At 45.5% G+C, this 26,808-nt stretch overlaps 1 protein-coding gene across 2 annotated transcripts; it reads right to left on the bottom strand.

Annotated features, from left to right (window-relative positions):
- Window positions 1-15,593: 15,593 nt before the first annotated feature.
- LOC126061818 (NUT family member 2G-like) lies at window positions 15,594-20,732 on the bottom strand. Of its 2 annotated transcripts, XM_049858630.1 has the most exons (5): window positions 20,530-20,732; window positions 19,170-19,309; window positions 17,797-18,092; window positions 17,358-17,474; window positions 15,594-17,003 (listed from the first exon to the last, which is right to left on the bottom strand). In XM_049858630.1, exons 1-5 carry the CDS (start codon window positions 20,730-20,732, stop codon window positions 16,113-16,115), a joined length of 1,647 nt encoding a protein of 548 aa, XP_049714587.1. In that variant the 3' UTR covers window positions 15,594-16,112. The 2 variants fall into 2 exon arrangements, with proteins under 2 accessions (XP_049714587.1, XP_049714588.1); XM_049858631.1 differs by lacking the exon at window positions 17,358-17,474.
- Window positions 20,733-26,808: the final 6,076 nt, after the last annotated feature.

Below are 26,808 nucleotides of genomic sequence, written 5' to 3'. Positions count from 1 at the left end.
GACCTTAGCTGCCTCTATCAGGAAAGAGGGAATTTGAATCATAAATCAGCATTTTGAGAAACAAAGAAATGAAAATATGACCCACAGAATATGGGAAATTTTTTGCAAATCATGTATCTGGTAAGGTACTTATATGCGGAATATATGAAGAACACTTACAACCCAAGAAAAAGTAAAACAATCCAATTAAAAAATAGTCAAAGGACCTGAATACATGTTTCTTCAAAGTACACATACATATAGCTAATAAGCACACGAGAAGATATTTGGTATCTTTTCATGCCAAGACATGTAAATAAAAACCACAATGAGATAACAGTCCACACCCATTAAGATGACTAGAATCAAAAAGTTAGATAACATCAAGTGGTGGCAAGGATGTGGAGAAACAGGAACCCTCATACACTGCTGGTAGAGATGTAAAGTTGTGCAGCTAGAAGTCAGTCTGGCAGTTCTCAAACAATTAAGCACAGTGTTATTTTTTTATCATATGACCCAGCAATTCCACTCTAGTAGATATATACCCAAGAGAAATGAAAACGTATGTCCACACAGAAACTTGTACATGAAAACTCAGAGCAGAATTATGAACAACAGCCAAGAGGTAGAAACAACACAATGTCTATCAATGAATAATTGGATAAACAAAATGTCATATATCCACACAATCAAATATTATTCAGCCATAAAGAGAAATCAAGTTCTGATATATGCTAAAACATGTATGAGCCTTGAAAACACTATGCTAAGTGAAATAAGCTAGACACAAAGGGACAAATATTGAATGATCTCATTTATATGAAATACCGAAATTAGGCAAGTGCATAGAGACAGATCAATGGTTACCACGGGCCATTGATCTGGTTATCACCACTGCTGAGTATTCAACTTGACAACAGTAGAATAAGAACCCTGAGTCTCCCTAGGCATCATTCCCCAGGTGGCCCCTGATGTTGGCTATGCGGACAGATTGCATGCACTAAGAAAAAAAAAAATTTTTTTTTTTTTTTGCATAGACTAGAGCCTTTTTGTCATGGAGGTCACTGTTGTTTTATCATCATTGGAATAGATCCTTATCCTACATATGATTTTTCCTTCCTTGCCAGCCTTGCTTCTACTTTGTTGTTGTTAGGTGCCATCTGTCAGGTCCAACTCATAGTGACACTATGTACAACAGAATGAAATACTGCCTAGTCCTAAACCATCCTCATGATCATTGTTACGCTTGAGCACATTGTTGCAGCCACTGTGTCAATTCACCTCATTGAATGCCTTCCTCTTTTTTGCTGACCCTCTATGCTACCGAGCATGGTGTCCTTCTCCAGTGACTGGTCCCTCCTGCTAGCATGTCCAAAGTATACGAGATGATGTCTCACCATCCTCATTTCTGAGGAGCATTCTGGCTGTACTTCTTCCAAGGCAGATTGTTCACTCTTTTGGCAGTCTGTGGTGCACTCAACATTCTTTGCCAACACCATAACTCAAAGGTGTCAACTCTTTGGTCTTCCTTATTCATTGTCCAGTTTTCACATGCATATGAAGTGAATGAAAACACCATGGCTTGGATCAGGCGCATCTTATTCCTTAAAGTGACAACTTGGCTTTCTAACACTTTAAAGAGGTCTTTTGCCGCAGATTTTCCCAATGCAGCGTGTCGTTTGATTTTTGCTTCTACTAGCACCACCATATGTGGACTCATGAATGCCTTATCTATGCCATAGAATCACGCCTAACACCATGCATAACCAAGAAAATGATCTTACAGAAAAGGCAGTGGGGCTATGGGCTTATGCCATGAGTTTTACTATATGCCCCATTACCCAGAAGCTGGTAGCTTGACTGAAATGTGAAGTCACAGTTAGGACACCACCTGGGAGAGAATACCCTGTGAGGTAGGGGCACTCCCTCAGCATACAGTATATGTCTTATACCAGCAACGAATGTATGGTGTCATTTCCCTTGCAGACAGTACACAGTAGTCTAAGAACCAAAAGGTGCAAATGAGAATGCATCTGTAGTATTACATATTACCATTACTATTACTGTTGTTGTTGTTGTTAGGCACAGTTGAGTTCATTCCAACTCATAGCAACTCTAGGTACAACAAAATAAAACATTGCTTGGACCTGAACCATCCTTGCAATCATGCCTATATTTGAATCCATTGTTGCAGCCACTGTGTTAATTCATCTAGTTGAGGGTCTTCTTTTTTTTTTTTTTTTTTTTTTTGCTGACCCTCTAATTTACCAAGCAAGATGTCCTTTTCCAGAGACTGGTCCCTCCTGATAACATGTCCAAAGATGTGAGACAAAGTATCACCATCCTCGCTTCAAATGAGCACTCTGGCTATACTTCTTCCAAGACATTACTATTACCTACTGTCATGGATTGAATCATGCCCCAAAACTGTGTGTCAACATGGCTAGGCGATGATTCCCAATATTTTGTGATTGTCCAAAATTTTGTGATCTGATGTGATTTTCCTATGAGCTATAAATCCTACCTCTATGATGTTAAGGAGGTAGGATTATCAGCAGGTATGTTAATGAGATAGGACTCAATGTATAAGATTAGGTTTTGTCTTCAGTCAATCTCTTTTGTGGTATAAAAGAGAAAAATGAGCAGAGAGACAGGGGACCTCATACCACCAAGGAAGTAGTGCCAGGAGCACAGTGTATCCTTTGGACCCAGGGTCCCTGTGCTGAGAAGCTCCTAGACCAGGGCAAGATTGATGACACGGATCTTCCCCTAGAGCCAACAGAGAAAGAAAGCCTTCCCCTGTAGCCGGCGCCTTGAATTCAGACTTCTAGCCTCCTAGACTATGAGAGAATAAATTTGTCTTTGTTAAGCCGTCTACTTGTGGTATTTCTGATACAGCAGCACTAGATAACTAAGACACCTACCAAAGTTTTAAATCTCGTCTCACACCCTTGGTGGGTTTATAGGTCCAGGTACCCAAGCGAGAAATATTTCCATCTATAAACACACAGTCATAGCCCTGTGAAGAGGGAGCTGAGATTGCTCCCTGGTAGTTTTAAGCTTCTCATGTTACAGAACCAACAGGAAGAGTAGATCACTCTCCTGGATGGGATGATTGATTCTGATTGCCAAGGGGAAACTGGAATGCTGGTACATAACATGAGCATGGGTGACTATATCTAGACCCGAGGTGACTCTCATGTCCGACAATAATGGTCAGTGGGAGGTGGACTGGCAGCTTAATAAAGGTAGGTCCTTAGCAGGAATGAACGTTTAGGCAGCCCTGAAGAGGCTTAAAAGGAGCCCTGGTGGCACTGGGATTAAAGCAGTCAACCGCTAACAGAGAAGTTAGAGGTTTGAACCCCAGTCAGTCCACAGTAGAATGATGTGGCAGTCTGCTTCTTTAAGATTAAAACAGCCTTGGAAACCCCATGGGATAGTTCTACTCTGTCTTATAAGGTCGCTGTCAGTTGCAAGGAGCCCTTGTGGCACAGTGGGTAATCATATGGCTGCTAAGCAAAAGGTCAGCAGTTCAAATCTACCATCCACTCCTTGGAAAACATATGGGGCAGTTCTACTCTCCTATGGGGTCGCTATAAGTTGGAATTGACTTGATGGCAATGGTTTTATTTTATTTTATTTTATTTTGGTGTCAGTCAGAACGGACTCAGCAGCAATGCATTGAGGTTTGTTTTTTGATTTTGTTTTTGGTTTGACCAGGTTTTAAAAAAAAAGACAAAAAACCTCTTAATAGCCAAGATACTCAGAGAGTAGAAGGGGAACAGTAAATGAGGAGCCTGTAAAGGAAGCAATGATTAGCAAATAAGGACTCACGACCAATTACAGAAGTGTGGACTGTAGCATCTACATTTTGTGATAATTGTTTACATCTCCCCTTTTCTATTTACCTTGTATGAAGATCACGGGTGGCGGTTAGTATTAAAATCTAGTCTCCAAGTCAAGCATGACTGAGTTGGCTTCATTCTCAGGTAATACAGGAGCTGACAGGGCTTTGAAATTTGCCTGTTCTTTTCTTTTTTTTTTTTTTTTTAATTATTTTATCCAAATGAAAGAAAAGACTAGATGGACTGCACTGGATGTTTTCCATCTGCCTCTCCAGATCCACTCTCCACCTTTTTCCGCCTTGATCTGCACAAGGAGGATGGACACTCACACCCACAACACCTGTGCTCCTTCGTCCTCAAGCTTTCAAAAGACTGAGCCAATAGGACATACCTACAGGAACTTGAAGGGTAGAAGGAGAGAGAGGCAGGGCTTCCAACTGTTTCATTCTGGTTCTAACTCCTGCTGAAACTTTGCATTTCTAGTAAGTTCCCAGGCGATGCTAATGCTGCTGGTTAGGGACCAATTCTGAGAACCACTAACCCCCTGCTGTCGTCCAGCCACACCCAAACCAGACTCACTGATATCACATCAATTCCAACTGACAGCAGCCCTATAGAACAGAGTAGAACTGCCCCCATGGGGTTTCCAAGGCTATAACTCTTTACAGAAGCGGACTGCCACATCTTTCTTCCTTGGAGCAGCTGGTGGGTCGGATCCACCGACCCTTCAGGTAGCAGTTGAGCACTTTACCACTGTGTCGCCAGGGCTGCTTTACTAGTAGAGCAGTGGCTCTAAAATTTACTACATATAAGAATCACTGGGGGATCTTGTTAAAATGCAGATTCCAATTCAATCTATCTGGGGTGAAAATGCAAATTCTCAGCAGGGGTTCGAGCTGGGAAGAACTGGTTCAAAGGCTTGGAGAGATGCTGGGGTATTTCTTCTCTCACTCCCTTCCTGCCTTACCAGTGGCAGTGACCGTGTTCTTCTACCTATGGCCACTGCTCCCGTGAGGCAGCCTGTGTCACCGCCACAGCTCTTGCTGAAGTCAACAAGGCTGACAGCCTGATTTCAGATACTCTCCCTCCAGAAATGGGAAATAAAAAATTTCTGTTCTAAGAACAAACACATCTGTCTTGGAAGAAATACAGCCAGAATGCTTCTTGGCAGCAAAGATGGCGAAGACTTCGTCTCCATACTTTGGACATGTTTTCAGGAGGGCTCAGTCCTTGGAGAAGGACATCATGCTTGGTAAGGTAGAGGGTCAGTGAAAGAGAGGAAGACCCTCATGGAGGTGGATTGACACAGTAGCTGCAACAATGGGCTCAAACATAACAATTGTGAGGATGGCACAGGACTGGGCAGTGTTTCGTTCTGTTGTACATAGGGTTGCTATGAGTCGGAACTGACTCGATGGTATCTAACAACAACAACATAAGCCATCCAGTTTGTGGTACATTGTCCAGCAGCCTAGGAAACTAATACGGGTAGTAATATCCAACTGAGTGTTCTGAAAGCAGTAGTGGACACAGATCCTGAGTGGGTCAGTCAGTAGCTCCTGCAGGTGCCCAGGGACGCCCCTTCTCCACTCTCAGCACTAACGGGTTTTAACATGTCCCCTCCTGCCCAGACATGTCAAGTCTCGCTCCTTGTGGTACCAGCTGGCTGTTAGGCAGGAAGTAGCTAAGTAATTTATACTTACGTGTGAATGATTGTCAAGACTCACTGCATTTAACATCCTAGAGTTACCTGTTTTTAAAAGCGAAGTTGTATTACCCAAAGGAATTAAACACTGATAGGAGCCCTGCAGTTGACACTTAGACTGACCTGAAGAGAGAACAGGAGATAATATCTCTTCATTGACCCTCACAAATTGAGTTGAAAAATGACCACCTGTAGTAAATCAGATCTGGGTTCTAATCCCAGTTTTTACTACGGAAGAAAGTAGGTAAATGAAAGTCTTCCAGTGTCCGTTTCTGAGTGCATTAGATGGCAAGAGCCGTCTGTTCTATTGAGCACCAATCACCTGTTCAAACTTGCTTAAGTATCTGTCTTCCACACTTGAGTGTGAACATTTTAGGACATTTTAAGCCTCATTCAGAGTCCAGCACAGGGGAGGACATGCTGCAGGCACTCAGTAGATATTTGTCGGGCAGTCCACGAATATGGAAGGGATTCGTAAGCTGCAAAGTGCCACCCATGCCCCAGCTATAGCAATACCGATCATTATTACTCCACCTCTGAAGAGCACAAATCCTCCACTGATGGATGCTGATGCTGGAGATACAGGCTAAGGGGTGAGTTGGCCAGGGCAGGAGAGCTGCAGCTGATTTCTGTTAGGACCCTTATTTAGTGCTGATTCCTAAGGCCAGATGAAAAGAATCCCAATCTCAGGCCTTCTTCAGGCCATGGAGCCCAGGTTTGGGAGGTGGCTGATAATGGTGACAATCCCACCAGAGCTCTTTGAGGAGTGCTAGGGGTGCCAGGAATAGTAATGGAAGCGGCCCTGGACATACCCCTTTCTGGGAGACTTTCAAGCTATGCTTCCAGGGAAGTGGAATCTTGCTATTTTGTGCCTTTGACTCCTTAGAGTGTGGTTGGCAAGTAGCATTCTGTTTTTCAGAAAATTTTTCCTCTTTTATAGGAGAACACCAGTGGAATGTCAAGAAGTAGAGGGCAGAGTTAGGTACCCCTTTAGCTGCCCTTTCAGAGGGGGCTCAGCCTCTCAGACGGCACCACCCCCTCACCAAGGGTCACCCAAACTGGCGAGGGTTCCCAGCAGCTTCTTCTCCCCGCCTCCCCAGCCCTCACCCTCTGCCCCAGCGGCGCCCACGCAGCGCGCAGCTCCTTTTGCCACAGAGGCCTCCAGGTGCCCAGGGCGAAGGCGGAGCCCAGCTTGCAGCTGCCTCCCTAGCGCCAAGAAGGACCACCACGCCCCACCCACCGGGGGCCCGTCAGCCCCTGGGGGCCCCAGCGTCTCAAGCCTTCCGGGTCTCCAAGCTGCTTCCTCCCTGCCGGCTAGGCGCAAAGCCTGCGATTCGGTAGCAGAGCGCAGCGGCCAGTGGCGCACGCTGGGCGATTCTGGTGCAGCCAGATTCCGCACCGGAGCGCGGCAGCCCGGGAACGCGGGACCAAGGCTGCCAAGGAAGCCGGCCCCTGTGGCCCACCGCACAGCCGCCTACCGGGACTCTGGGCAGCGGCGCTGCTCCAGCTGGGTCTGCTGGGCCCTCAGTGCAGGAGGATGGTGAGTGGCCAGGAGGTGCCTTGGCGTGGGATGGCGCCTGGGGTCCCTGTGGGGAAGGCAAAGGTCCCTGAGGCTGCTCCTTCAGACGGAATGGGCAAGCAGAGAGCCTGCCTGGGAGGGAATGAGGCAAAGGGCTACTCGGTCCGGACCCTTCAAGCCACCTATTGCGGCTGAACCCGCCCTTTAGCGTCAGGTGCAGCCAGAGGAGGGAGCCTGTGGTTAGCCCTTCAGGCCCTCCACTACCTTTCCCAAGATCTCCGTCAAAAAATTTTTGAAATGAAGTCGCCTCTAGGGTGCCCTGGAACCTATTCTGCAGAGATTTAATTCTCTACCATCCCTCATTTCTCAACGTCTAACAAATGTGTCTCCAGACGGCAAGGCCAGTTTTCGGAAGACTCCATCCAATATTTTGGCTTGGTTCAGGAAGGTCTGAAAGATGAATGGGAACGAACTAGGCAAAGAGGAGAGGAGAGAGTGCCCTGGGCAGAGGAAATACCACGTGCAAAGGCCCTGTGAGTGGCAGGGAAAACGGGAAACAGGGTATCAGATAGAGTCGCTGGAGCCAAGGGTGCAAGGTGAGGCTGTTGTTCCGGATGAGGCTAGAGAAAGAGGTAGGGGCTAGATTACTGCAGAACCTGTGAGAATCGACCTGCTTTTGTTGTTCAAAGCTGCATTCAGCTTTTAACACTTTCCTTAAAAATTAGTGTGATCGGAGCTGTGTCATCAGTTCCGTTCAGAGAAGCTAATTCAGCTGTATTTTGATTTTGAAACAAAAGCCCCTTGGCTTGGTGCAGGAGGATCTGAAAGAAGAAAGCTTCAAGGCCAGCAGTTCTCACACCCATGAGAGGCTTCCAGTAAGTCCAAGCTTGGGACAAATCAGATTGATGAAGGAGAAAAACTCTGGGCTGACTTAGGGTGCTTTGTAATGATATATTTAAAAATGTCTTTCTTATTTAGCGATGTTGGGTGAAAGTAGAAGAAGACAGAGCAAAAAGAATAGTGGTGGTTTGGGGAAAGGGGAAGACCAAGAGAAAAAAGAACTCCAGATGCTATCTTACAATTTTTAGTGCTCTTTGTCCTTACTACCACTTAAAGGGCTCTTTGCTTCTGATCAAGGATGAATGTCTTATTGCTGCTAAAGACCGCTGTTAATCCTTTATTTTTAAGTTGAGATATAATTCACATAACAGCAAATTCACTATGTTGGAGTGTCCAATTCTGTTGCTTTTAGTCTATTCACTGTGTTGTGGAACCATCACCACTATCTGATTTCAGAACATTCTGGAAGAGAGAGAGAGGAGGGGAAAAAAAAAAGAGAGAAAGAAGAAAACTAATAGCAGTCAATCCACTATTAATTTTTTTACGGTAGTATTTTTTTTTGTCTTGCTTGCTTGCTTGACATTGAGATATGAAAATTAAGCTAATTGTAAAGCAGGCAGGTAGAGTAAATAGGAATCTTATTAAGTTTTGAATTACATGTGCTGTTGTGTCAATTTTCATTGCTTTTAATGAAATATCCGTGCAATCCAGGCTTTCAGGTTTCACCCCATTATAACTGCTTAAGCAGAATGGCAGATGGATAGGGATGGATATTTTGTGCTCGTTTGACTTGATGTGGGTCATAGAAAATTGAAGGCAGAAATATCATTGGATGAAAAGAAAGTAGCAACAGCAGCAGAGCACACGTTTTCTTGTTTTGTCAGAAATGCCTGCTTTCTTCCTTTCTCTTTCCCTTCCTAGTGAAGAATTATAGTTAAACTTCCTTTTAAGAAACTCTGTTTGCTCAGCTTCAAGTTTAATAATACATTCATAAGAATTTATAAGTATATTGTGAATTTATAAGTATGTTATGAAACGATTCTTAAGGATTCTTTTCTTAAAGAAATGCACGCTTAAATACCACCCCTTCCCAGATTGAGTTAGTTGTGTAGATTTAGGGGGAAAAGGCTACAGTGATGGGAAGAGGAATAAGAAATAATTGACCCACACTGATGCGTTAGAGGTGTTTGAAAAGATAGACTTGGAGAGAAATTATAGGGTCGCTATGAGTCAGAATGGTCTCCATGGCAAAGGTTTTTTGTTGTTGTTAATTTCTTCAAAAAAAGGCAGTGAGAAAAAATTGAAATGAAAACATTTAGTTTACCTTTGACTAATTAGACATGCATCTCATACTGCTGTACTTTTAAAATACTTTTGAAGCTGAAAAATCGTCACATTAACGCAACACAAATGTACTGTGTGAACTATGATTATAGGAAAAGATTCACTAACTAAACAGGTATTTATTAAGTAGCTACCATATTCCAGGCACCATCCTTTCTGTTGAGGATAAAATGGCGAGGAGACGCAGGTCCCTGCTATCAGTGAACTTAAAATCCAACGGGGAGAGAGCCTTTATGCAAAGAATCATGTGGATGAATAGACGCGGGGAACCGGCGTGCTAAAGGAAAGGGGGAGACTGCTGACACAGCGCGGGGGTTGCAACTAATGTCACAAAACAATTTGTGTATAAATTTTTGAATAGGAAATTGATTTGCACTGTAAACTTTCACCTGAAACACAATAAAATGAAAAAGAAAAAAAACAAAGCTCTCGTTATTAAAAAAAGACAGGCAAAGATAATCCTTTTATAGGGAAAAAAGTAGATTATGAAACAATGCGTATGACTAGCCCCCATTAGTGGGCTATGTATTTGCATTGGAAGCAGATTAGAGTATGAGCCTTATTTATTTACCTCAGGTGCTGGGAATTTAGTGTGGTTTTATTTTGTAAATTCTTCTGTTATGGGTAGTTTAAAACATGTCTTCAATTATGAAAAGAGCAAAAATAATCAAAAGAATACTCGTGTAGCCAGTTTTTTAAATAAAGAAAATCCATTGAGATGGCTTCCAGCTCAACAGTTTTCCAGCTGGGTTATTGGCCAGGGGAGGGGCGTCCAAGTGACCAGGTGAGGATGGTCCAGACCAAAGGACCAAAGGGAGAGGAGAGGAGGCCCCGCCCAGGAGTCGGGGGCGGGGCGGCCCAGAGGGTAACGCCCCTACAGGTCACGTGGCCGGTGACTGCCAATGGCTGCCTCAGAACCCACCTCCGGGACTGGCGAGGCGCCAGTCTGTCCTCACCAGGGCAACAGGCTTTGCTGGCGCCCTGTGACGGGGACTGTGCCTGCGCCAGCGGCTGTCAGGCCTAGGTGAGTCTGGGGCCGGCGCCCACCCCGGGGGCCCGACCCCCGGGGTCGGGTCTCGCGCAGCCGACTTCAGGGTCCGGCGGGCGGTGCTGGGGTCGCGGGGGGCAGGGCCACGGCCTGCGGAGCGGGGGGGACAGGGCTGGGCTGGGCGGGCCTGGGGAGGGGCTCCGAGGGCACCTGGAGCGCCCACCTGTCCCAGGGCGACCACGACGCTGGGTGTCTGTTTGGATGTCTGTCACAGCCGGCGCCTCACCCAGTGGGCGCCTGGATGTCCTGACGCTGACCATTTGGCCCAGCAAGCCTGAGAAGCCACCCAGGGAGGGTGTGGTTTAAGAAATAAATATATATGACTATATTTCAGTATATGCATTCATATTACACTGTGTGCCAGTCTGTATGATTCTAGCCTTGATTTTATGCAATCAGGTAGGTAACATAATACGGAATATGCATTTATTTCAAATTCATCATTTTGACAGGCTTTTTAGCGTGTAGAAACTCAAATTTGTAATTTTGGAGATTCCCCCTCTGTATTTGAAAAGGAGAGGCGTTAAGGTGGAGCATTTTCCCGAGTGCACCATCCTCACTAAGGGATTTAGTTAACCCTTAGTCAAGACATTGTAAATATCTTAAGGCGTTATTACCTTTGTTTAAGAAACTTGAGGGTGAGCGGGCATACCGCCTGACTCCTATTAAACTCGTTTTAGAAACCTGACTTGTAGACTCACCTGCCTTTTTGAATAGGTGCCAGGTTGAATAGACAGGGCTCACGGAATTGCCAGTCAAAGGTAAGGTGTCTCCGGAGGCCTGCAGGTGGCGTAAAAGAAGAGCGGAGCTGGACACCCTGCTTGGGCCACCCCCCTGATATGGAATATTTAAGGATACGTGTGTGTGGGGGGCGGCGGGAGCAATAAGGGTGCGGAGTGGGGTGGATAGGTAAGAGAAATATGCCTGGTTTTAAGAAACAGCTTTTTACAATCAGAATTTTTTTTTTACAGTGAGTAAGTCAGTGGAGTCATGCTCCTTATCTGCAAGGGTGAGTGGAAGTGCTGACAATTGAGAATGTGGAGTGCTCTCAAGTGCCAACTGGCCTTTTGGAGAGAAAACTTGATGTTTGGAGCACTTACTGCCTTTTCTAAATTAAAGGTGGTGGGGGTGGCGGTAAGAGAAAGTGGATGGACTATGAACATTGATGCTGGAAAAGCAACTCCCAAGTGTGCAGTTTGTTGATAGCAGGGAAAAAAAAAAATGAGCCTGAAATGCCAGCAGTGCTTTTATTTATCTATTTTTTTATGTATGCTTCTTTTTAATTCTGAGATGTTTTTAAGAGAGAAATTAATGGGGCCACCAAGAGTTTTCAGGGAATGAATTTTACAAAAATCTAAGTGTTTTTAAATATTGCAGTTATTTACTTACATATGCTGTATATGAGAAAAGTCCTTAGAATTATAGCAAGGAGAAAGAAAGAATATCCAGGAATGAAATTTTCACAGTTCTCTAAATTCTCCCATTTCTCCTCTTGTCCATTTTTCTTTTTTTTTTTTTTTTTCCCTCCTTCATCCACCCCTTCCATCTTGACCCACCAAACCAAACTCCTTGCTGCCGAGTTGATTCCAACTCACAGCGACCCTTTAGGGCAGAGTAGAACTACCCCATAGGGTTTCCAAGGAGTAGTTAGTGGATCTGAACTGCCAACCTTTTGGTTAGCAGCTGAGCTCTTAACCACTGCGCCACCACGGCTCCCCTTGGCCCACAGTCCTCCTTAACTCACCATTGTATTAGAAATAGGTTTTGCTATTCTGAAAAAAGAACATTTTACTGTACTTTTGTGCTAGTGGTTGCTTTTGGTGTATCTTTAAGCGCTAAACAGGTAATTCATGGAAGTATTTTAATTGATAAAATGACGCCTAGGCTCCGAGGGAGATGGAATGGATGGTATAGGAGGACGGCATGCAGAGGCTGCCTGCATAGTCCCCAGAACTCTATTGGAGATCATAACATGCCTCAGTAATCGCCTGAATCTGAACGTACAACTTTAGGAGTTGATGTAAGTGACTTTGCGCATGAATTTTGGAACTCAACTATTTCTCAATGGAAATTTCTTCAATTAAGCCATTTGTTTATATTGCTTTTATAATAATGAAAGCTAACATTTATTGTGTACATTCTGTGTGTGAGACCTTTTTCTAAGTGTCTGGTGTGCTTATGGGTAAGATCCATTTTAGAGATGAGGAAACTGAGGCACAGAGAGGTAAAGTAACCTGTCCAGATCACTCAGATGATAAAATTGAGCTAGGATGCAAACCCAGGCAGTTTGTTTCAAAATTTGCTTATGTAATCACTGTACATGAGAGGAGGGAGCCCTGGTGGCTTAGAGATTAAAGTGCTTGGCTGCTAACTGAAAGGTCAGTGGCTCAAACCTACCAGCCTGTCTGTGGGAGACAGATGTGACAGTCTGCTTCAGTGAAGATTTTCAGTCTTGGAAACCGCATGGGGCAGTTCTACTCTGTCCTGTAGGGTCACTATGAGTTGGAATCGACTCGAATGCAGTGGGTTTGGGTACGTAACAGTAATGTAGAGTTTATTATGTATGCCATGTATATGTTGCAAGACTAATTCTCCCAACATATATGCCATCTGTAGATTATCAATCCAGTTGCCATTGTGTAGATTTCCACTCATGAGGACCCCATGACTTTTCAGAGTAGGACTGCACTCCAAAGGGTTTTCAGTAGCTGTGACCTTTTGGAGGTGGATTGCCAGGCCTTTTTTCCAACACAACTCTGGGTGGATTTAAACTGCCAACCTTTCAGTTAGTTGTGTCACCCAGGGGCTTTATATATATGTGTGTGTGTGTGTGTGTGTGTGTATTGTGTATGTCTATATATATATACACACACACACAAATACATACATGTAAAAAAACATACAAATATGTATATATATGAGTGTATAAATGAATGAGTATCTAAATGTGTATATATAAATATATATACACAAATATATATAAATATATACACAAATATATATAAATGTATGTATAAATAGGTACCTGTATCTGTGTAAGTGCATCTTTATCAGTGTGAGCGCGTCTCCCTCCGTGCGGCGCCTCTCTCCCTCCGTGCGGCGCCTCTCTCCCTCCGTGTGAGCGCCTCCCGCTCCGTGCGAGCGCCTCTCCCTCCGTGTGAGCATATCTGTATGTGGCAGACACAATTCAATCCATCATAACCAGGCTTTTCCTATTTCTGGGAAATGAGCAACCAAACACAGGTACCAATGGCAGATAACAGGCAGGTGAGGTAAACAAGAGAGGTAACACCTGAGCTTGCAACGTGTGGATGAGATGATTCCCTTTGTCGAATAAGGGACCAGTGCATGGCACGTCCTGGAGCAAATTCCCTTCAAGCATGACTGCTTTAATATCCCAAACAGAGGTGGACAGTGTTGTGGCTGTTTTCCCAGTGAAGACCCTGAAATGTGGAGGAGTTAAGGGACTTTTCTAAAGTCAAACACTAGTGAATGGAGGATCCAGGCCTCCGTCCTTCACTCACCATTTGTCTTTCAAAGTTGTTGTGTACACTCCCCTAAATACCAGGGATAAACCAGGATTGGGGTTCACGCTGCGGAGGACACTGTATGATGTGCCCGGATGGTGTTGGCCAGTGTCCTAGTCATGTAGTGCTGCTTTAACAGAAATACCACAAGTGGATGGCTTTAAGAAACAAAAGTTTATTTCTTCACAGTAAAGTAGGTTAAAGTCCAAATTCAGGGCATCAGCTCCAGGGGAAGTCCTTCTCATCAATTTTCCCCGGACTAGGAGCTTCTCCACACAAGGACTCTGGGTCTGAGGGATGCACTCTGCTCCCAGCACTGCTTGCTTGGTGGTATGAGGTCTTTAGGTCTCTGCTTGCTTCCCTTTCATTTTATCTCTGTGAGATAAAAGGTGGTGCAGGTCACACCCCAGGGAAATTCCCTTTACATTGGATCAGGGATGTGACCTTAGTAAGTGTAAGTAATGTGACCTTACAATCCCACCCTAATCCTCTTTAACATGAAATTACAATCACAAAATGGAGGACAACCACACAATACTGGGCATCATGGCCCAGCCAAATTGATACTCACGTTTTTGGGGGGACACAATTCAATCCATGATAGCCAGAAACCTTCTGGGACACATCATTCCTGAAAACTCAGAGACACTTGGAATAAAATCAAACCTGAGAACTTGTAGAAGAAAGCACTGGGCTGGGAGGGAATATTGGTGAGTTCCCACAAGTTTCCGAGTTGGGAATCAGAGCTACTGAGAGGAAAGGGCTGGAGATGTCAGGCCACGGACACCTGAATTTGAGGAGTTACGCAGAGATGGGAGGGGAAGAACTTGACAATTTTGAGGGAAGAGCAGAGATGTCCAGTCCCCTGATTCTCATCTCTTCATCTTGATCGTTTTCCCCAACAGTCTCTCTTACTTGCCAAGGTCTCCATCCAGATCCCAACTGGAAACTTCCCAGCACCTGAAGCAGCTCACAGGCAGCAAATGCCATGTTACAGGAAGACCCACTGCTCGGAACATGGGGTCTGTGCAAGTGCCCGAGCAGCAGGATGACTGATGCCTCAGCCCTTCTCAGCCCATCCTACTGTGCTCACATCTAGCCCTGCACACCCCAGGCATCCCAGGCCTGCTATAAACCTCATCACATCTCTGCTTCTCCAGGGCTTTATTGTTGTCATGTAAGGTAGGTTTCCTCTTGTTTTTAAGGACCTGTTTTGAATACAAGACTACATCTAGATCGATTTAATCCTAGAATTTCAGTCATTGTTTGGGAAGGAGAGAAAAGAGTGCTTCTAGGATGCTCCTTGGAAGAGCCCGAAGGCACTGGAGGTCAGTTGCCTTCACCACAGGAGGATGGACCTCCCCACTCCTGCTGGATCAGATTCTTTCCTGCACAGAAATAAGGTAAAGGGACTACAATTCTCCCTGACTACTTTCATAGCTCATATACACACGATTAAAAGGACTTCTCATAAATATGTTTTCTGCACATTCCATCTCCTCCTATCATCAGGATTCAGAAATAGCAGACTACCATGGCTTATTTAATAGTGCTCCTGAGAATTAATGATGCCTTTTTCTAGAGTGAATGCAGAGAAACAGCTATGTCCCCAAGAAGCCACGTCTTAATCCTGTCAGGCCAAATCAACTACACACGAAAAGCCCTGGATGTGCTGAGGATCATTAAAGATCTGTTGTCTGGCATCTTTCTAGGAAACAGAAAAACAGCACCTTAAACAAAAGCACAGTCTCCAATCTCAGCTGTAGAAACAATAGTTAATGACCAATAAGGCTGAAAGGTTGAAATCCAAATTCCATTAGTAGATTATTAAGAGAGAGGGAGATTGATAGGATACCCACAGAAAGCTCCCCAAGCCAAGCCAGGGCTTCTGAGAAATGGATGTTGAAATTGATCACTGGCGATTTATCAGTGAGCTGTGAGAGGCCAAAGCCAGACTGTCCCCAAGAGCATTCTGAGGACATCAGTTAAGGCTGGAAGAAAGAATTGGTCAGTCATGTGTGGATCAGGAAAACAGGGGACACCTGTATCTTTTACTTTTCACAGCACCACAATCCATCCAGCAGCAGAGGAGAACAAGAAGAGAGAAGCAATGAGAATCCCTTCCAACAAAACTATCTTTAATCCCAATTAACAGAGGACTATTCTGTAAAGTAAAGTAAAGCTACCGTTCTTCATTTCCCACCCTGGAAGTACATGTGCACCCTGCCCAGTGTTTGGCCTCCCTCTCTGTCCTCCTCGTATCTGTACTACAGCCAAGAAATAGCACTGGGATAGGGGAGGGTCTTTAGCGTGATGAGGAGAAGGGGGTTGATAATCCAAATCTGTGGAGGGGTCTCCAATTTGAGGGTTTGACACATGGAAGAGGAGAGCTTGCTATTGGCTGAAATGCCACCTTACTTTTCTCGCAAGTTGAGGTGTCACACTTTCTTTTCAGAGGCATTGAGGGTTGGACCTCACTGCTGACCAAGGGTTGCCTCCCAGAGACCCCAAGGTCAGCCCCTGAGTAGGGCCTCTTGGCAGCAAGTGATGGGGCTCTAACTTGAGCTGGGATCTTAGACTTGGTAGCTGTATGTCCAGGTTGGCTAAGACTCACTGTCTCAGGAGCTAGGGGCTGGGATGCTTGCCAGGTGCCCCGAACTCCATGGTGCAGAATGCCGGAGGCAGGCAGAGGACTCTTGGAAAGACCCCAGGGCAGTAAGCTTTGTTGAGGTGCCAAGAGAAAGTCAAGGCTGGGGAGATCCTCCTCTTCCTTCTCTGTTTCTTCCCTGGACCCTTCTCCTTTCCCAGGTGATTCACTAATAGGAGAGGTTTCTAAGAACATTAAGGATTCTCTAGTTCCCAATTTCGGGGAGGTGTTACTGGAACGCTGATGAGGAGAAGTTAATTGTTCAGACTTAGGTTTCTTTGACTTTGGACTCCACATAAAGTGAGCAAGTTCTTTTGGCTTAGACAGGTTACTGTCTCTTCTACAGTCTTTCGGCAGGTCATCTGCATTCAGCCTTCTTGTGCCCGTTTTCTTGCTGATCCCTAGCTGAAGACCATGGTTATCTGTGCTCCCTGAGTCTTGACTGGTGTCATACTCTGTACAGAGTGACTCCATGGGTGGCATACCATAAATTGGGGGTGCCTCCACACCCACTTCTCCTTTCAATTCCAGTAGTCGCTTCTCTACCAGCTGAAAGGAAGGAAAATGTGTAATTACTGATTCTGTACAGGTTGTGAGAACACATGGATGAGCTGGTGGTGGAGAGCATGATATTGGGACAGGAATCAGGGAAGTCAGTGAAATGAGTGTGGTTCAATAACAGTACTGCAGCTCTACTTGTCCATCCTCCTGTGTGGTTTTCCCAGCCACAATTCCTTACCGCTCCTCCTCTCAGCCACTCCATTGTCTCCTACCTCCTGGTTCTGCATCTGCTTCCACACGTGGAGCTGACCTTCCCCAGAAGCTGTGCAGCCGAGGCACTGTTAGGTTAGGTGAAATCTTGTGGGTTTCATGGTATTATTTTCCCTTCCTCCTCTGGTTTACCTGGGTGAGAGTGAGCCCTTCTTCTTCCTCCAGCTTCTGTGTTAAGGACATGAGATCTATCTGTGATTCTGGTGATAATAACATTTCCAGGAATTGAGGGTGAATAACTGCTTCTGCCTGATAACAGAAGGAGGAGGCATGTGAACATCCTTGACAAGGAGTAACCAGTGATTCAGAGGATCTCAAAGACAATCATCCTCTCCTTGAATGTGCATCCGATGGTGTATTAAAACATCACCACCTCAACCTACACATAGGCAAACACAGGCACACGCACAGACACATACACACACGCGAGAAAAAAGGCACAGGGTAAAAAAGATCACAGGGTAAGGAATGAAGCTTAATTACAATGTCCGGGGCCAAACTCCAGATGTTTGGTGGATGCAATGCCAAACTTACAGAACCCACGGATACCAAACCTCGAGTCCCAGCTCACCTTGGTAATAAATTCTTCCTGTGAACACAGCTTGTCAATGTAGCTCAGGAGTCCTGGGTCTGGGTACATCCCAGTGTCTTCCTGTTGTTGCTCATATTCCTCTTCTTCATGTTTTGCATCTGGCTCCACAGTGGCCGAATGGGCAGGTCCAAGCAGACCTTCCATGATTTCGACATACTCTTTCACAGCTTTAGGAGGGATCTCATTGGGTTGCTTGGCCTCCCAAGGGCACTGGGGTCTATGTTGCTGCTGGTTGAGGGGCTGCACCTTGGGATCTCCCTTCCTTGGGACGAACACTAAAGGAGAGGTTAGAAAGAAGGAGGTAAATTTGGCAGAACATTCCAGGCCATTTGACCTGTTACGGATTGAGTTGTGTCCCCACAAAATGTGTGTCAACTTGGCTAGGCCGTGATTCCCAGTATTGTGTGGTTATCCACCCTGTTTTGATCGGATGTGATTTTCCTATGTGTTGTAAATCTTAGCCTCTACAATGTTAATGAGGCAGGTTTAGATGCAGTTGTGTAAATGAGGCAAGACTCAATCTGCAGGATTAGGCTATATCTTGATTCAATCTCTTTTGTAATATAAAAGAAAGAAGCCAGTAGAGAGGAGAGAAACTTTATGTGGCCCAGAAAGAAATTCCCAGAGTAGAGCCCGTCCTTTGGACTCCAGGTTCCTGTGCTAAGAAGCTCCTAGATCAGGGGAAGATTGATGACAATGCCTTCCACTGGAACCAAAAGAGAAAAAGCCTTCCCTGGGAGTTTCGTACCCAGATTTTGGAGTTTTAGCCTCTTAGACTGTGAGAGAATGAATTTAGCCACTTAGACTGTGAGAGAATGAAATACCACAAGCCATTCACTTGTGGTATATCTGTTCTACCAACACTAGATAACTAAGACACCACTCAAACATACGTTGGAAGGGCAGATTTTTTGGAGAGCCTAAAATGGTTCCTGGTGAGATGGGCACACCCGAAGCCACAAGAACCGTGAGAGGAGATGTAACAGGTAGAATGTCCAAGAGAATCATCCTGTGAGGAAACTTGGAACTATTGCTTTTTCAAGAAGTCCTTTCATTGAGACCCACGTTTTAGGCTGATTAGATATTGGATCTCATCTTTGATAATCTGTGTGATCTTTGATAATCTGTGTGAGACAATAGTTATAAAACTTGACCGCCTCATTACTAGTGTGTAACGAAGTGTAGCTGAGAGCCCAGGCTTCCGTCAGGCTCTACTGATAGAAACAGCCGTTGCCCCCCCTTGAAAGGGAAGTACCCCATGTGAAGACAATGCCTTCTCCAAACATGGCTAGTCTCTACATGCCTCCTTTGATCCCTGGACCTTAGCTCCTGTTGAAATTGGTTAGCCATACCTGGGTGCTGGCCAGCCACAGTGGATGAAGGCTTCTGAGGATCAAGATGCCTTGAAACTGGAGGAGGCAGGCACACGGACACATTCCTCTGCTGCAACTTCTGAGTCTGTAACTCCTCCTCTGCTTCAAACTCCATGAACCTGACAAGGGTGGAGGAGGCACGGGCCCTGCTGAGAAGAAGGCAAGGCACACCAGGAGCCCCAGCACCGGGCAACAGTCGATTGTAGGGCAGCAGAGAGTGCCTTCCGTGCCCCGGCAAGGTGCTGAGTAAGTCCATTTCCCAGGAGGGAGTTTCTCTCTGTGGCACACACACACAGTTTGGGGGCTCCTTACGTGTTCACATCATCCCTTCACCTGTAGCATAACTCATCATAACTTAGGAAGGGTGTGAAAGAAGTGAGCCATGCCTTCTTGGAAGCTCCTCCTGACAGAGCCATGGTGCTCACTTCCTTTCCACACCCTTAGCACCTGATGGCACACCGCAACTCCGACAGTGGCTGGTTGATTTCAATCAGAACTATGTGACACACGGCAGGACCCCACTTAGGTACATCCTGCTGCAAGACTCTCCTGCCCTTTCCTAACATACACACATTAGAGCTGACAGCTTGAGCCTGGTATGGGATGAAGTTGATTGCAGATAACACCATGGACTAGATCCTAGATTCCCCGTCCTGGTGTCAGGCTTTGAGCCCATGAGCTATAAACCAAGGAGACAAGTGATCCAAGATATATTGGGAAGAAGGTGGAATCTAAGGTTTCAGGAAAGCTTCAGATCCTATGATGATTTTTTTAAAACCAAGGAGGGAAAGGCAATAAGGGTGATAGACACGTCCACAGGTTGACTTGAGATATTGCCGTCCCCTGAACAAAGCTTTCCAGCCTGGGCCATTCTTGGATGGCTACAGAACAGTTTTGTGCCAGTTGTCATGTGGAAGGTTGGTCCCAAATTTCCTGTCAGGTATATGGACACTGAGGCAAGGAGGAACCTGTGTGGTACATCGTATCCCCTCACTGCAGAGTGTCTACGGCTTGGAATTTATCCCCATTGGTAGCCACAGTGTTTATCCCCATTCCATCTTAACGCTCTCAATATCGAGGCATCCACAAATAATATGTAGAAGGGGTGCATTTCTTGAAGGAGGTAGGACAGAATTCCAAGCAGTGAATGTGATGGTAGACATTGAGGGTACAGAGGGATCATCGGGGAACTAGGAGCCCTGTCCAAGCGCACACCTCCTCCTCACAACATCCCCTCCGACTTGTACCAACACAGCCAGGCAGCAGCCACTCTCAACCCACCCTCCTCATTCAGACCCCATCACTCGGTCCCCATAGAGCTGGGATGCCAGGAACTCACTTTTCTGCCATCTCGTAGAAGATCATCCGGTCAAAGTTGCTTTTGTGCTCCCATTCCTGCACAGACCGCCACAGTCCCTCCTCCAGGGTCATGGTGGGCTTCAGTCGGGCCAGGGATCGAAGGACTGGGCTAAAACCACATGCTTGTTTGTAACTTCCTACAAGTACGTATTCTATCCCCATCTTGACCCCACCCCTACACATATCCCCTGCCCATCATCACATCTGTCTTGCTATTTCTCTGTGTCAAATCCCTCTTCCAGTGTTTGAGATTTCAAGTGTTTTTTTGCCTCCAGGATACCAGTGGCAGGGCAACTACACTAAGATACACTCCCAGGAGGAACAGCCCAAAGAAAAGAATGTGCTATGAGTCCGTAGGACTGTGGGCAGAACGACCTGGCAGAGCACCTTAAAATCTACTCTAAGATCAAGTCCAAGGGTCCCATGAGTGAACATTTTCGCCAGCTCCCAGATGACTTTTGAGTAGAGGTTCTGCTCTTTGGTGAACACAGCCCTAGAACCTCAGGGTGTGAAGAGCAGGAGTTCTGCCCAGAAACAAAGGTGAGGGCAGCCCGTGGTGACTGAGAGAGACTTCTGCTATCTGGAGTTTCGAAAATCATAAGTCATACTGCCCAGCTGCATTTGAGACTATGATCAAACGGAACACAGCTGTTTTGGAATGCAGGGAATCCCTAAGACTGCTTGAAAGTTGGCTTTGTTGGACTTTGTCTTTATTCCCGTGAGGTTGGGGGCGGGGGGTAGATGCCATCGATCTTTCAGCCATTTGGGGGCAAGTTGTGTGTGGAAAATCATCCTTTGGATTGTGATAAGAGTTTGTTATTGGTTGACCCAAAATAACTGTGGGGAGCCCAGGGTTGATAGATGTAGGGTCTGCTGTGAAAAGACAAATCTTCCCACATGACTAATCAGTCTGCCTTCCATTCACAGAAGCCCATGACCGTGGACTTCATGGCTAATTTCCAATCATACACACTGAAACTAGGACATTTTTGCTTTCGTGGGTACTTTTCTTGGACTACGTTGCCTTTCCTTCATGCCAATGACAAGAATGGACATCATGTAATGAGGCAGCGCAAGTGTCAGGCACTCTCTGAGCACTCCTTATATTAGCTCATGTCATCTTCTTAGCTGTCCTCTGAATTAATTGTAATTGTTTCCTTATTTGATGAGATACTGGAGGGTGGAGATGTATAATGACCTGGTCAGTATTACAAGTCCAGCTACGGCAGAGCCCAAGCCCGTCAGCACTCTATGTATACTCTACCACCTCCCTGTTCTAACTGGAATTCTCCAGAGGAATGAGGGTGGGAGTATATTTCAAATGATTGTTGTAGGCCCTGCCCGTCTCCCTCCTCATCTGGATTTGAAATGGCACTGGCCTACATATGGTCAGCTCCTATGCTGGAAAGTAAAGACCAGCAGAGGAATGTGGTATTGGTAGTCTGAGACCAAAATTCACATCATGGCTCTGTACTTTATCAAAGTGTTTAGTCTCCTATAAATAATTATTAGGGTAATGATTCCAGCATACAGATTGGCTTCACGTACAGGGTGGCCAGCATCAATTGGGATAAGGCACGTGAAATTGTTGTACATGGGGAAGATTGGTTAATATTATTGGGAATGTGTGTTATAACGTATCCCATCACCCTCGTGATTTTCTTTCAAATGTTCCTAAAGAGCCTAAGTCCCATCGTGTCTCTCCCAGCTCTCTTTATTTGAATCAAACCAAAGCAAACCCGTTGCCGTCAAGTCGATTCCGACTCATAGTGACCCTGTAGGGCAGGGTAGAACTGCCTCATAGAGTTTCCAAGGAGCGCCTGGTGGATTCGAACTGCCAGCCCTTGGGTTAGCAGTTGTAGCACTTAACCACTACGCCACCATGGCTTCCCTTTATTTGAAAGCTGCAGGATAATCTCAGGGGTCCCCCCTGACTAGGGCACTCACATGAGAAAGCAGGAAAGAGCTTCTGTATCAGGACTTTGGGGATGGTGCCTCCGGGCCAGGGACTTGAAGCATTGCCAACATCGGTAGTTCTGGTAAACACTCTTAGGGTTACAGGAGGAGTCATGCAGCGAAGGCCTGGATTGGGTGGTGGCCAGGCTCTCCTCCCCAGAAGAACCATGTTGATCTGACCAAGCCTTCACTTGGGGGAAAAAGGAGGCCAGCTGGGCAGCTGGTGGTGGAGCTTGAAGAGAAGGAGCTGAGGACCAACCTCCCCTGTAAGCCAGAGTACCCACAACAGAAGTGACAGGAGTCATCTGCTCCACAGCAGATGCTTCCCCAGTTGGAGGTGGAGCATGCTCAACTGCCCCACCGGGAGCCCCCGGGGTACTCCAATTGAGTGGGGTCTGAGCCATGACAAAGGTCTGAGTTCCAGGGAGCTTTTCTGATCTCCCTTCTATCCTGAGTTGGAGAATGACCTTGCCAGGCTGGGCCCCACTGGGGCCAGAGTCCCCAACACCTGGCACCAGCAGTGTCCCAGGGAAAGCAGAGAGCCCCAGAGGGGTTGCAGGAGGGCATGATGAAGTCGTGCAGGGTAGTGGGTGTGGTTCCCAGGGTGTTCGGTGTGGGGGTCCGAGACTGGGTTGGGGAAAGGGCAGTGCAGTGGAAGGAGACATGGAGGCACCAGGATTCGTGGTCATATTCGGTTCCAGCACTGGAGTTGCTGTTGAGACAAAGGAAAAGGGCGAATGGAGAAGGATGAAAGGCAATCAGATGTTGGGTCATGTGAATTCCCTGCCTGGTCACTGGGAATCAGTGCCATGAATCTCAAGTGATGAGTGGCAGTATGGAATGGGGAAATGGTGAATATTGCAAAAGCCTCTGGAGTGAATTTTCTCCAGTTGAGAAGTTTCCCAGTAGAGAACTTGGGAGCAGTTCAACCAGGCTCCTGGGCCTCTGTGTACCAAGAAGTAAGAGGGCCAAGCTGTCGCTGACTCTCAGAGCCTGTTTCAGGAATCCCTGGCAGACACCCTGCCATCCTCATATGGTGTTTTCAACACACGGAACGGGGTTGATATCCACTCTGTCTGAAATGCCCCCAGCAGGCCTCAATAGCAGGGAAGGGGCCTTCTAAGTGAAAGACATCCTCCAGAGTTTCTTGAAGGAGTGAGTCTTCAAAAGAGTGGTTTCCCCGTTTCCTACCTAGCGTTTCTTTTCGTGATACACATTAGAAAACCCCTTTCCTTTTTTCCCCATCCTCCTGTCTCATTTTTCCAATCTGCCTCTTGATCCTCCCCAGGTGGGATGTCCTTGGCAGTGTCAGGGGTCCAGTCCTTACTCCTGTTCAGAGAGCTTGTCCCCAAGGGAAGCGTCAAATTTGAATTTCCAAAGGTTGAAGGGGTGGCAGGGACCTGATAACACACCCCCTCCGCACCATCTTACCTCCTGCTGAAGTCCTCTCCACAGGCCTGGACACTGACCACAACTGTGTGGCAGCCTTCAGCCCTCAGTCCCGTCCTGGACTCAGAGCGTGACCTGGCTCCAACAGATGCTCAGAGATCCAAGGAAAGGAGGGAGAAGTTTGAATCTAAACAGGAGTAGAATGTAGGACTCAAGACATTCTACAGTGGGGGAGGGGCGGAGGGCAGGTTGGGACGAGGAGACATACCATGAAGGGGACCTGACAGGCAAAAAGCTGCATGTTTCCTTCAAATTACAATTGGCAACACAAATCATGTAACTCTCTTGGGGCCATGTGTAGGTTCTTTCTCATATCCACAGCACAAAGGCTCTTCTCTAGACTTCAATTTTCTTACCAACATATCTAGTTTTGTGCCCCTAAACTCAGCCCAATCCTTAGCTCAAGGTGGTAGGTTCTTGAATTATTACAAGGGCACCAGTACTTCATGAACAAAATTCGGCAAACTTTGTTTAATGAAGGCTGGGGTATACATATGGTGACGATGAAACTCAGTGTTTGTAATGAGGATTGTTTCAGAATTTCCACCGTGTTTTGAGTGTGTGTGCGCACTCTGTGTGTATTGATGTAGGAAATACTATTGGAGTCGTTATTCCCTGTCTTTGAGCATAGAAAATGTGACCCAGCTGTTGCTGGGCTCACAAGGGCTCCCAGGGACTTACAACGGGGCCTTGAGGCATAATCTGAAGGTCCTGAGTTCCTTCCTCAGAGAAGGCACATAAAGACAATAGCTAAGATAAAAAAATAGTCTTGGAAAATCTCTTTTAGGGAACCTTTCACATAAGTGGGAACAGAAAAGACTTTCCACTCTTATCTTTTTCTGTTAACGTTTAATGAATAGAAATTTGTTGGACCAATGAAGACCCGCCTACCTCGTTACTGAAACCTGTAGCGATGATTGTTGAGAGGGACAATTCACGATGTAGGATCACAGTTTCTAGCCAATCTGTGAACAGGTGAAGCTTTCAGTGGTTTTGCCCATTTTGTAGTGTTAATATATACAGCTGACTTTGTAATAGTCTTTGGATTGAGGTATGGCTGTGGCAGCGTGCTTGACCATTTACCCATTCTTGCTTTATTCTGTAATATTTCCTTGTACTCGGGCAGACATGGCTCTGGCAGCGTGCTTGGCTGCTTCTCAACTTTTGCTGATTTCAATGTATGCCGAATAAAACTTTCTTTTTGCTTTTACTGAACTTTGTGATGTTTTAACCTACAACAGCATGCATCATTGTTTAGGAAGCAGTCCTGGTGTCCCTAAATTCCTGTCCACTACTGAAAACTCTGGGAGCTCCAGCATGACCAGCCTTACTCATGATCTTCTTTCCGGATAAGCCCCACTGCATCAAAGGAATGCCAGCAGCCTCTAATTCCATGAGCAAAAGTAGGTTCCTGTTGCTTCTCAGATTATTATATTTTACATTCTTGTTTAAGTTTGTATTTCTGACAACGAATGTAATTCAATAATTAAACATTAAAATTATTTCAAAAGTCAAACAGTTCCAGATAGCTTCTTCAGTGACGGCTCCTCCCCCGGCACCTTTGTCTTGGCAACCTAATTTTGTTCTCACAGTGCCCGCTGTGCAGGCAGTAAGGAAATAACCCTGGCTGACAGGTATTCCTAATCACAACACAGGAGAAAAAAGGAAACTGAATTACATATATAGATGACCTTTTCCTTAGGCGATCTCTTACACGCATTCTTAGAAGGTTTGTAGAGCCAGGGGGCAGTGAGAGTATGATGTAGTGCATGTAAAAATGCAAATACAATGTAGTAGGAAGTGCGAAGGCAGGTGATGTGAAAACCAAGCATTTCTTATTGCAAGGCAGCCTGGGAGGTTTGAATGAACAGCAGGGCTGCCTGAGGCAAAACTGACCCTTGGTGAGGGATTCCTTGCTTTCTAAGGGCAGCACAGCTGTGTGCCTTGTGTAGTAGGAATGCTGGGAGGTTGAATTTGGAATCAGGGGCTTTATAAAGAACAATCTTGAGAGGGTTCACATTTCAACTGAGTTTATTTCTCATTTTAGGAACTGCCTCTTAAGCAGCAATCTCTGGATTTGGACTAAGTGTGCAGTTCTTAAAAGGGAATGTATTTGCTTAGGTCTTATATATCAGAAAGTATAACAAATCCTGGAGCTTTATTTGATTCCATAAATATGTTAAATTTTCTTTTTATTGTGGTCAGTATACATGTACCAACACACGTGTGATTCCCACCTTGTTCGCAGGCACAATTCAGTGACATTGTGTTCATGTTGTGTAAGCACCACCGTTGGAAAAAAAAAAAAAAAAGCTTATTACTTTTTAAAAAATAATATTTTACTGTGTTTTAGGTTCCCTTTGGTTAAGTTCTTCGCAATTCTTGAACATTCTCCTTATTTACGTTCTGGTTGTTCTGTTTCCTATAGTCTCATTTCCCTGACTCTGACATTCTCATCTTTGTTTAAATTGTTGACCATTTGGTCTCATGTAGGTGATTTTTAAAGGAGCACGGTGCTTTATGGGTGATGTACATTATTTTGGGAGTCAGTCTCTTATTTGTTATTTAGGTACAAGGTAACCTCAGGGGTTAGTTTCAGTTCAAAATTTGAAGTGTATTTCACGGCAGTTTCAGGGAGTCCTTGAGTCTGAACCAGTCCAGTAACCTTGTTTTTTTTTTAATGCTTTTGAGATTCTGTTACACGTTTTTCTCCCTTTCTGTCACAACCCATCTGTTGTGGCCCTAATCACAATGGGTGGTAGTGATAGCTGGGCACCAGCTAGTTTTTCTGGTCTCAGGGCAGATGAGACTGTGGTTTATACAGACTGTTTGCCTTGTAGACAAGTTTCTTCTT

The sequence above is a fragment of the Elephas maximus genome, chromosome 18 (genome assembly GCF_024166365.1).
Source record: "Elephas maximus indicus isolate mEleMax1 chromosome 18, mEleMax1 primary haplotype, whole genome shotgun sequence".
In the NCBI taxonomy this organism is placed as follows: Eukaryota; Metazoa; Chordata; class Mammalia; order Proboscidea; family Elephantidae; genus Elephas; species Elephas maximus.
The sequence above is the reverse complement of the archived record's forward strand: the minus strand, read 5'-3'. Positions and strand labels throughout refer to the sequence as shown.

Excerpts from the sequence above, each read along its gene's own strand:
- LOC126061818 (XM_049858630.1), bottom strand. The coding sequence starts at position 20,732 with ATGTGTAGGGGTGGGGTCAAGATGGGGATAGAATACGTACTTGTAGGA. Across the intron at positions 19,310-20,529 it reads TTCTACGAGATGGCAGAAAA|GTTCATGGAGTTTGAAGCAG; the intron begins GTGAGTTCCTGG and ends CACCCTTGTCAG. Across the intron at positions 17,475-17,796 it reads AGGAAGAATTTATTACCAAG|GCAGAAGCAGTTATTCACCC; the intron begins GTGAGCTGGGAC and ends TTCTGTTATCAG.